Below are 11,326 nucleotides of genomic sequence, written 5' to 3' on the forward strand. Positions count from 1 at the left end.
CCAAAGCAGTGATAGTGAAGGCAAAGACAAACAGGTGGGACTACATCAAATTAAAGATCTTCTGCACAGCAAAAGAGACAATAACAAAAACAAAGAGAAACCCAACAGATTGGGAGAACATTTTTGCACAAAACACTAAGATAAAGGATTGATCAAAAAAATCTGCAAAGAGCTGATGAGACTCAACAAAAACAAAGAAAATAATCCAGTCAAAAAATGGGCAGAAGAGCTAAAAATAAACTTCTCTGAAGAGGAAATGCAAATGGCCAACAGGCATATGAAAAAAATGTTCAACATCACTTATAATCAGGGAAATGCAAATCAAAACTACCATGAGATACCATCTCACACCAGTGAGAATGGCACATATTAAAAAAAACTAGCAACAACAAATGTTGGCGAGGGTGTGGAGAAAAAGGAACTCTCCTGCTCTGTTGGTGGGAGTGCAAACTGGTCCAACCACTATGGAGAGCTGTGTGGAGATTTCTGGACCTACTAAACATAGAGCTTCCATAGGATCCAGCAATTCCACTCCCAGGTATTTACCCAAATGACACAGAAACATCAATTCCAAAGAACACCTGCACCCCTATGTTTATAGAAGCACTGTTTACATTAGCTAAGCTTTGGAAACAAACCAAATGACCAAAAAAGATGACTGGATCAAGGAGATGTGGTATATATACACCATGTAATATTATTCAGCATTCAAAAAAGATAACCACATGCAATTTGCAGCAACATGTATGGCACTGGAAGGGATCATGCTCAGCGAAATAAGCCAGAAAGAAAAAGAAAAATACCGGATGGTCTCACTCATAGTAGGAATCCAGAAAACTTAAATAAGGGACCAGGAAAATGAATAACCATAAGAAAGTAAAAATCAAAATTAACAAACAACTATGAACCAGAGACACTCTATGGGGGGGTGGATGGGGATGGGAGCGATTGGTGTCAAAATAAGGGGGTCACAATTGTATGGGGAATATAAAAATGAAATTTATAATTAAAAAATTGCTCAAATGTACATGGAACCACAAAGACCCCAAACGGCCAAAACAACCCTGACAAAAATGAGGATGCATGGTGGAGGCAGCACATTCCAGACTCCAGTCCTTACAAGAAAGCTCTAATTCTTAAAGCAGCATGGCATTGGGACAAAAATAGTCAGGCCGACACTGGAATATAACAAGGGCCCAGGAATCCACCCTCATCAGGATGGACAGTGACTCTACGACAGAGACGACAGACCAGGCACTGGAGCAGGGAAAATGGGGAGATGGTGCTGGGAGAAGCAGACAGACACACGCAGCAGAGTGAAGCAGGTCCTGCCCCACCCCCTACAGAAGAGTAAACTCAAGCAGATAAACGCCTGTTTCCATGTGTGACATCACCATCGTCATACAGCAAACCTAAGTATATGACACCATGAGAAGAAACCCTAAAATACTATTTCCTAAAGATTAAAAGCAAATTATCTCAACAAAAGGACAATTCTAATGTAAGTGCAGGGACAGGGGCTGGGGTGGAAAAGAACCACAGGATACACAATTTCAGAGACGAGTAGTTTCCCTTCCCAAAGGGCTGGTGACCCCCGTGGTCACTCACTTCCACTGGCCGTCCATTGTCTTTCCAACCCATTCCCCCTCCCTGGGCTCCCTTCTGCCTCTCTCCATGTCTCTTCCCTCTGCCAGGCCTTCCCGCATCCCCCTCATGACCATCCCCAGGACCTCTCTGTGAAGGGCACACTGGGGGTGACGGGCAACGTCCAGCTGTCTAGACAGGGAGTCAGGGCAATGTCACGACTGATGGTGCCCACCATGGTTGACCCGGCAGGTGGGGAATGGAACCTGGGCATGAGGATTTGTCTATTCACGTCCATAGAGACGTGAGCCAGACACAACATCATATCTACACACCGAGTGTGATAATTACTCGCTGAGACGCACTGAAGGACGCTCCAATTAACACAGTCAAGTAAACACACTTTCCCTCTGGAGGAAGGTCCCTGAGGACTGGAATCTGGACAGCATCCAACAACAGGATGCCAGCTCCAGAGCTCAAATAGCCCAGCCCTGAGGCCCTGCTCTGTCCATGAGGCGGCGCAGGACGAGGCGGAACATCCTGTGAGTGCTCAGAGGCTCCCCATGAGTCCCGACCATGGAGTGAGAGTCCGGGTCGCCCTCTGTCTGTGCCATGGGGACAACCTCAGGAGAGAGACTCGACAAGGCAGTAGGAACTCCCCTCCCTCAGACTGCAGGTATCTGCCCCCAGCCGTTTGCAGGGGAGAATACACTCACACTTGGAAGTTTTCAGATTCCAGCTCCATTTTAGACTTTAGAATGTGCCACAGTTAATCTATTCACTTTAAATAATGACAATGCTGATGGGGCCCAAGTCATCATATCCCACTGCCCTGTCAGCCTGGGCATTATTCCTACCAATGTATCGCAAATATTTTATATTACTACATTCCAAAAATTCTTCCGTCACCAGACTTGCCTGTCCATCACCCCCACGGAGGGAGGAGAGGGTGAGATTGAGGAGGGAGGAGAGCGGGCAGGGCTGCCCCATGTCCAGATGTCCCTACTCACACTCAGGCCTGGGGGGAGGAACAAACCTGCACCCAGGGGACCCATGTCCCTGGGACCGGCAGGGAAAGCCACACGCACAGACCTTCCGGTTCAGCCCCGGAGCATCCTAATTCCTGCATGAGTCTGATGGGGGAACACAGGGCCTGTCAGGACCCGGGGGTGGACGAGCCCATCCTGCAGGAGGGACGTGTGGGTGTGACCATGTGAAGAAGTAGCTACAGGAGAAACCACCTTAGCTCCTCTGGTAAACATGAGGCAGGACAATGACCGGGATGGGCAGTAGTGGTCTCCCTCTCAGCACATACAATGCAGGGGCGAGGGACAGTCATTGTTCAGATGGCAACATGGGTGTGTGGGACGCCCCATCTACTGCTGTGATGATGAACATGGGCACAAACCAGGAACAGACTTGGGACCATCAGTGTCCACATGCCCCCAAAATATGCACCTGGAGCTACAACTGGCATTTGATATGCTGGAACTTGGGAGCTGAGATCCACAGGCTAGATTTGGGGTGAGCTTGAATGTTCATTTTCCTTAGTCTTCTTGCAGGGACTGCTCCTGGGAGGTATGCTAACCTGGGGCCTGGAGTTGGCAGAGGAGGGGCTAGGGTCAGAGTTTCAGGGGTGCCCATGGACAGCACGTGGTGAGACGGGAGGAGACTGCTTAGGGAGCTGAGGTCAGTTGAACTCTCTGCCCTTCAGCATCTCCCACAGAAGGCGTGGACAGTGGCGGCACCTGCGGGTCACTGAAGCTGGAGAGGCCGAACAGAGCAGGAGCTGAGATTCCTGCCGGGGGGGAGCACTGGCCAGGGCATGGAAAGAGGTCAGTGGGGAATGAGAGTGCTGGTCACCTGCAAAGAGACACTGCAGGTCCAACACTGGTAGATGGTCCTGGCACTTTATTCCTCTAGACGTTCATGCAGTGATGGCTCCAGGGGGGATGAATCTCACAGCTGTAACAGAATTTGTCCTCCTGGGGTTCCCCAGCCAGGGGACCATGGGCTTCTTGCACCTGCTACTCTTCTCCCTGGTCTACCTGTGTGCCCTGCTGGGGAACGGGCTCATCGTCCTCATCACCACCCTGGACCGGCACCTCCACACCCCCATGTACTTCTTCCTGAGAAGTCTGTCCTTCTTGGACCTCTGCCTCATCTCAGCCACGGTCCCCAAGTCCATTGCCAACTCTCTGAGGCACAGCAGCTCCATCTCCTTCCCGGGCTGTGTCGTGCAGGTCTTCGTGATGATTTTTTCAGCAGGTTCAGAGCTGACCCTGCTCACGGTGATGAGCGTTGACCACTATGCTGCCATCTGCCACCCGCTGCACTATGAGGTTATCATGAGCAGGGACAGGTGTGTGCAGCTGACAGCTGTGTCCTGGCTGGCTGGGGGAATCATCTCTGTGATGAACACAGCTGGAACCTTCTCCTTGTCCTACTGTGGGTCCAGTGTGGTCCACCAGTTCTTTTGTGACATCCCCCAGCTATTGGCTATTTCCTGCTCAGGAAATTTGATGAACGAACTTGTTCCCATTCTCACTAGTGTGGTGTTAGGTATGTGCTATTTTGTTTTCATCGTAATTTCCTATGTCCACATCTTCTCTGCTGTCAGGAAGATCCCATCCACAGAAGGGAAGGCCAAAGTCTACTCCACCTGCCTTCCCCACCTGATGGTTGTGGTGCTGTATCTCTCCACTGGGCTCTTTGATTACATGAAGCCGACCTCAGGGACCCCGTCCATGTCTGACCTGGTCATTTCTATGTTCTACACGGTGGTGCCCCCCACTTTTAATCCCCTCATATACAGTCTGAGGAACCAAGCCTTGAAGACGGCTGTGGGGAGACTGATGAAGGGGAGACTCACCAAAATGTAATAGAGAAGAAGTGTTCATGACTCTTTTACAAGATATTTATTTTAATTTTTTCATCATTCTTTATATTCTTATAGTTATATTTAATTCCATTGTATAATTAAAAAATATATGCTTATTTTTAAATTATATTTAAGATACTTCATATACTCCTATAGCTTAAATTTTGCTCTTTTTAGCACTGAGATGTTCTCTGGTATTCTGTGTGTAATGGAGTGATTGGACCTCAGTATCATTTTACTGTTCTCCATTCTGTGCTCCCTGCCGAGAGTGGCAATGGTTGGGCTTCATCTCAGTCATCAGCAGAAGTTCTCTCACAGGGCAGCATCTCAAGTCTCTATGGTGCTTCCCTTTTCATGTCGCTGATCAGGGATCACGGATAGGATGGAGGCCCCTTTACTTAGTGAGTGAGGCCTTCACAGAATAAATAAGGCCTTAGGATCTGTAGTAGAATCTGAATAGTCATGACCTTCTGTTGATAAGGACCACACCTGATGTGGTAGAGACTCTTCGGGAAGCTCTTGTGTGGGTGCTGACGGCATTTACCGTGGACACAAGAAATAAGAGAGTGAGTGAAAGCAGTTAATTTCACGTGCAGTATAATCACTAAAAATTTACGAATATATAATGGGTATTTTTTTTTAAGAAACAATAAAGGAACTTAGGAAGCTATAATGGTAAAAACAAAATAATAGCCAGTGGACTGCACAATATTCTAATATTTCCAGAAATAGTTAAGGTATGGCACTCACAAAATCATGCCACACTTTACATGTGTGTTTATCCACATTTATTTAATTACAAAGAACGCCTGGGAATTTGAGGGCGATATCTTTTTGGGCACATTATTATGGGGTCTCAGAGTGTTTGTGTTTCCATATGGAGTTGTTCAAATGAGAAAACTCACCAGATTTATATATCATAAATAATTCTATCATTTAGTGTAGATGTAAAGACATAAAGAATTTGAAGAAGGGCTTCCCCGGTGGCACAGCAGTTGAGTGCTGGGCTGTGAAGCTGCCCGCAGCCTCTGCAGCACTGGTTCGATCCCCGGCCGCTGGGTGAGGGTCCCACATGGCGCACAGACCTCTCCTGCTGCCTGCTGCTCCCCTCAGCAGTGTGCTTCAGTACTTTTGCCTGTTCTGCTCCCCGCTTTGGCTCTGATGAATTCTCTCACCCTCCCGTGCTTCTGACTGTACTCACTGCTTGTATTAATAAATAAATCTAAAAAAAAAAAGAATTTGAAGATTTAAACTTGGAAAGTGAAATGCCCAAGTGTGTGACAATTGTCTGGCCTCAGCTCTTGTCTACTGACAGCATTGACCCCTGCTTGCCCATTTGTGACGTCCAATATTTGAAAATTTCACACCAAAATATATCATGATAAAATGTAGTTCCAACTGGATATCACACATTTAACTCATTCTCAGACATTCATATGCTAATCAGGCTGATCTTGCCTTCATCCCAGGCAAGTCCCATGTGGGCACAATGTCAGATTGGAGGCAGCCAGGAATTGTAAAAAGATGGCAAAAACTCGATATATAAACATCTAAGTTGACAACTTGCTACTGTTCTTTTAAATCACTGGCATTTTTATTTATCAATTGATAAATAACTTTCTTAATATTAATTCCTGATACTGTCATAGCTTACTCGTCAATCACAGTTATGGAATATAATAAGAATAGGTTATGGGATACAATGAGAATTCAAAACATGTATTGAATGAAGAAGATGAATCAGACTATTATAAATTTATACTAAGACTATTCATACTAAGACATAAATTTATACTAAGACTATCGTAAGACTATTTTTTTTGTCACCTTTGTATAACAGAATTGAAAATTTTAAATTAATAAAACATTAACTGTCTCTAGGTTGTATGGCTTTAAACATTTAAGCACAATTAAATTTGTTGTGGACGTATAATACACACTAAGAACACTAAAGTTTCCACTGTAAAAACAAATGAAATCAATAAGCCACTTCAGTGTAGCTAGATTACAAAATCAACACACGAAAATCAATTGTCTTCTTATACCCAAAAATTGAACTAGAAGAGAAGTGAAGAAAACAATCCCACTTATAACCACGAGACTAAGTACCATGGAGTAGACACAACTAAGGAGGTGAAGATACAGGAAAAGTGTAAGGCATTGTTAAAAAAAATAGAAAAGACAAAGAAAAGGAAAGATATTCCCTGCTCTGGGCTTGGAAGAATCAACATTACCAAATGCCCATCTGACCCAAAGCAGTTTACAGATTCAATGCAATCCCAATAAGGACTTCAGGGGCATTCTCCAAGGATATAAAACAAACATTACAAAAATGCATATGCAACAACCAAAAATCCTGACAAAAATGAGGAAGTGTGACAGAGGCAGCACATTCCAGACTCCAGTTCATACACTAAAGCTCTAATACTTAAAGCAGCATGGCACTGGGACAAAAACAGACGCACAGACCTCTGGAATATAGAGGGCAGTCTGAGGAACCAAGCCATGAAGTCAGCTGTGGGGAGATTGATGAAGGGGAGACTCAGCAAAATGTAAGAGAGAAGTTGACATCATGACTCCATTATGAGACACATATTGTAAGTTTTCACATTGTATGCCTGGGCCACACTGGGAGGCCCAGTGAGGCTCACGGGTCCCTATGCCTGGTGGACACTGTGTCTGGAGCCCCACGTCACAGAGGTCACTGAGGTGTGCTCAGACACACAGGGGTTCCCCCTGCACCGCAACAGGAAGCCTAGCGGGTGAACACAGCACAGCCCCGGTATGGGGTGTTGCGCATAGGGTGAAGCTCTGTCTGGGCAAGCGTGGCCAGCCTGGCATGGGCCCCCGAGGTCGTCAGGGTGCACGGGAGTTCCCCTCGCACCCCCGCCTCAAGCCCCCCCTGGACCTTTGTTGCCTCTCCCTGAGCAGTGTCACCCAAGCTGTAGGAAACCTGTACTGGGAGGCGCCTCCCTGCTCCATTTAGTCTGTTTCTTTGGGGCTGTGCTGTGCGCCCCTTTTATTCATGCTGTGGCATGGCTGAGACATGGCTCAATGTATAGAAAAAAAAAAAAAAAACCTGTGTCTAAGTGACCAAAATATCATTTTCATTAAGTATTTTTATGCAATATGGCTGTTTAGCACAATAAATCTCTCCATGTAATAACATTTCTGGACTCTTAGGAACTTAGAGAATCATGTCTCAAGAAAAGGTAATATATTGAACATTAACATAGTTTCTTAGCTAATTTTAAGAAAATAGCTAAAAATCATGAACTATTTTCATTAAATAAAAGAAGTATGATCCATCATCTAAATGAAACTGTAACTTATCAAATGGAGGAAGGTATTTGCAAATTATATATTTGATAAGACATAATTTCCAAAAATATTAACAACTCATACACCCCGTAGCAAAGCCTCAACAATCACACTGAATATCAGGCAGACGATCTGAACAGACATGGCCACAGACCCTTGAGAAAGTGCTTGACATCACTCATCCCCAGGGAACACAGCAAATCACAAGGCAACAACGGCCTGTCATGTGGGAGTCAGGGGAAGTGTGGAGAAGGGAGCGCCTGGGCACTGCTGGTGAGGGTACAGATCAGTGCCCTCATGAGGAAAGCTGTGGAGGTTTCTTTTAAAAATTAGGAACATAAATGTTTTATGACCCAATAATTCCACTCTACAGATACACGCATATTGGACAATAAAGAGACACAAACCCCCATGTCAGTGCAACAAACAAATTAAATAAATAGTAGAAAAATCCACAAAAAAACGAGCTTTTCTTTGAAAGAAGATAGGCAAGCCCTTAGTGAGACCAGGGGGAAAAAGACAGGAGCTGAATAACATAAAAAATAAAAGAGGGATTGCAACTGTTACCACACAAATAAAAAAGAGAATAATGGCTGATTATGAACAATTTCCTATCATGTAACCTGGCAGGAATGCCTGAGTCCCTGAAGCATGTTTAGTGCCACCATTGAATAAAGGAAAAATGGATCAGACAAGCCAATTAAGAGACCATGTGATTGAAGCACTAGTTAGAAAGTTCCCCAAGAGGAATGAAAACCAAGTGCATTTAAGCGAAACAGTTCTCAAAATGATGGAGGTGGCAGCAGAAAGCAGCCTTGGAGACACCAGGATTTGCAAGTGGTGGCAGGGGGGCGATTATCCACAATAGAGGTCTTCATTGGAAAAAAGACTCTATCTTGAAGCCCTTGGTTGCATCTCAAGATCTTTTACAAAATTCAAATGAGCAGCTTTATATTAAAATGGTATAATAATGGGTGGAGGTCCTTTCTGGAAAAAAACGACTCCTTTAAAAACGAGTATTCAAGACTTTTCAAATCCTCTGCATCCCCTTCCCAAGGAAGCTCATCTGCGCACCACATCTGCCCATGAAGCAGACTCCCCTGCCATCGTCCCACCTCCAATGATGAACAAAGAAACTGGGGTTGCACAGGGAGTGTGTGAAGCTTCTGATTTGAAAGCAAAGGGAAAACTAACTTGATATTAACTGACAGAAGAAACCCAGTGGAAACAATGTGTTGCAGTGAACAGAAGAAAAAAGGCTTAGAAAAGTGTTTTCATATTCCTTGTCACTTTGAAGTGGGGAATTTAGCTTTTCCCTGTTGAGTTGTATGAGATCCTTATACATTATATATTAATCATTTATCAAATATATGGTTTGAGATGTACGAGATCCTTATTCATTATATATTAATCATTTAACAAATATATGGTTTGCAAACTTTTCTCCCACTCCCTGGATGCCTTCACATTCTGCTGATGCTACTCCCTTTGCCCTGCAGAAACTTTGCACTTTCATGTAGCCTGGCGTAATCCTTTTCTTTCTTGTGGATTGTGCTTTTGGTAGCACTTTCCAACGATCATTCCCGACACCAATGTAAATAATGCTTTCCAGTGTTTCGCTAGGATTGTTACAATTCCACCTCTTATGTTTTGTGTTTAATTCATTTGGGCTGACTTTTATGTACAGTTTGAAATTAGAGTACATTTTTTTCTATTGATTGTGGATGTTGTGTTGTGCAACACCACACTAATGAAGACACGGGAGTCATGGAGCAGGCTGCACAAGGCAGGATGCTGCTGAGTGTAAGGTCCTGGCTGTTTTTATTGATAGAATAATCATAGAGCATCAGCTATGTGCATTAGGAGGACAGGGAGAGAAGGATGGGTGAAACTCAGGAATGTTATCTAGGGCTTGGGGGACATGAGTCTGCTGACCATGTTATCACCTTGATGACCAAGTGTTGTCATTGAAACTAGACCTCAGCCCCTCCCACCCCGGGCAAGGTCCTAATCTTATCAACTGATCAGCTTCTGGGGCCCCTTTTCATACATCGGTCCTTGCCCCCCGGAGTGTTCCCAATCATACCTCATGATGCATGAGTTGGGGGTAAGTTCATGCATCCGTCCTCAACCCCCTGGACATTCCCAGTCATACCTCTTGATGCACACACTTCCCAGAGTGATCAAGCTTCCTGCTCTTGATTGATCAGAAAGACACCTTGTAAGGTTTGGCTCATAATACTATGACTGGACAGTGCTGACTTTTGTATAGGGCTTCATCATTATTAGTACTAAGAAGATCAGAGGGGATGTCTTGAACCGGGAAGTAACAGATGTGGAGTCAGAAATGATGTTAAGTGACTGTGAAGAAAATGAAGAAAGAGCCAAAACAGCAGCTGCTAGTTCAGCACGTGGGGCCGAAGGGGAAGGCACAAAGCAGGCACTCGGCCCCGGGGCAGCAGCCTGGGCGCCAGACGGTGACTCGGCAGCCTGGGGTGGAGGCACTGTCCACGAGGGTTGAGAGAGCCTGGGGATGGGAGAACTGACCATAACATTGAAGGAATGACGAGGGAGAAACTTTGGGGATTTAACACGTTTATTGGGTGGGGTAGAAGAGAAGAATGATCCAACATAATCCTGGACAACAATCTGAAATTTCTGTGACTGAGCGAAGAGCCATTCTGTGTGCTGCTCGCAGAGGCCCTTGTTAATAGAGCCGGGATCACGGGACCATGGGTTGCTTGCACAGTCCCCAAGTCCATTGCCAACTCTCTGAGGCACAGCAGCTCCATCTCCTTCCCGGACTGTGTACTCCAGGTCTTCATGATGGTTATGTCAACAGTTACAGAGATGCACCTGCTCAAAGTGATGAGCCTTGACCACTATGCTGCCATCTGCCACCCCCTGCGCTATGAGGTCATTATGAGCAGGGACAGGTGTGTGCAGCTGACAGCTGTGTCCTGGCTGGGTGGGGGTCTCCATGCTGTGATGAACACAGCTGGAACCTTCTCCTTGTCCTACTGTGGGTCCAACATGTTCCACCAGATCTTCTGTGACATCCCCCAGTTATTGCCTATTTCCTGCTCAGGAAATTTGATAAGCAAATTAGTTCCCATTCTCATTAGTGTGGTCTGGAGTATCTGCTGTCTTATTTTCATCATCATTTCCTATGTCCACATCTTCTCTGCTGTCAGGAAGATCCCATCCACAGATGGGAAGGCCAAGGCCTACTCCACCTGCCTTCCCCACCTGCTGGTTGTGGTCCTGTTTATCTCCACTGGATGCTTTGCTTATCTGAAACCGACCTCAGGGACCCTGTCCACGTCTGACCTGGTCATTTCTATGTTCTACACGATGGTGCCCCTGACCTTTAATCCCATCATATACAGTCTGAGGAACCAAGCCTTGAAGATGGCTGTGGGGAGACTGATCAATGGCCAGTACTCCAAGATGTGAGATATCAAAATCTAAAATTATAACCTCTCATTAATTCAGCTTTTCCCCCTCATGCTTAACATGTTATTCATAAAGAATAAATTT

The 11,326-nt window shown here is 45.3% G+C and overlaps 1 protein-coding gene across 1 annotated transcript; it reads left to right on the top strand.

The window, feature by feature from the left end:
• Nucleotides 1–3,521: 3,521 nt before the first annotated feature.
• On the top strand, nucleotides 3,522–10,307 carry LOC311176167 (olfactory receptor 14A16-like; the record flags this gene model as incomplete). The annotated part of the gene is made up of 3 exons (XM_084241475.1): nucleotides 3,522–4,146; nucleotides 4,967–5,031; nucleotides 10,059–10,307. 3 exons carry the CDS (start codon nucleotides 3,522–3,524, stop codon nucleotides 10,305–10,307), a joined length of 939 nt encoding a protein of 312 aa, XP_084097601.1.
• Nucleotides 10,308–11,326: the final 1,019 nt, after the last annotated feature.

Source organism: Talpa europaea (assembly GCF_964194135.1).
Source record: "Talpa europaea genome assembly, chromosome: 8".
In the NCBI taxonomy this organism is placed as follows: Eukaryota; Metazoa; Chordata; class Mammalia; order Eulipotyphla; family Talpidae; genus Talpa; species Talpa europaea.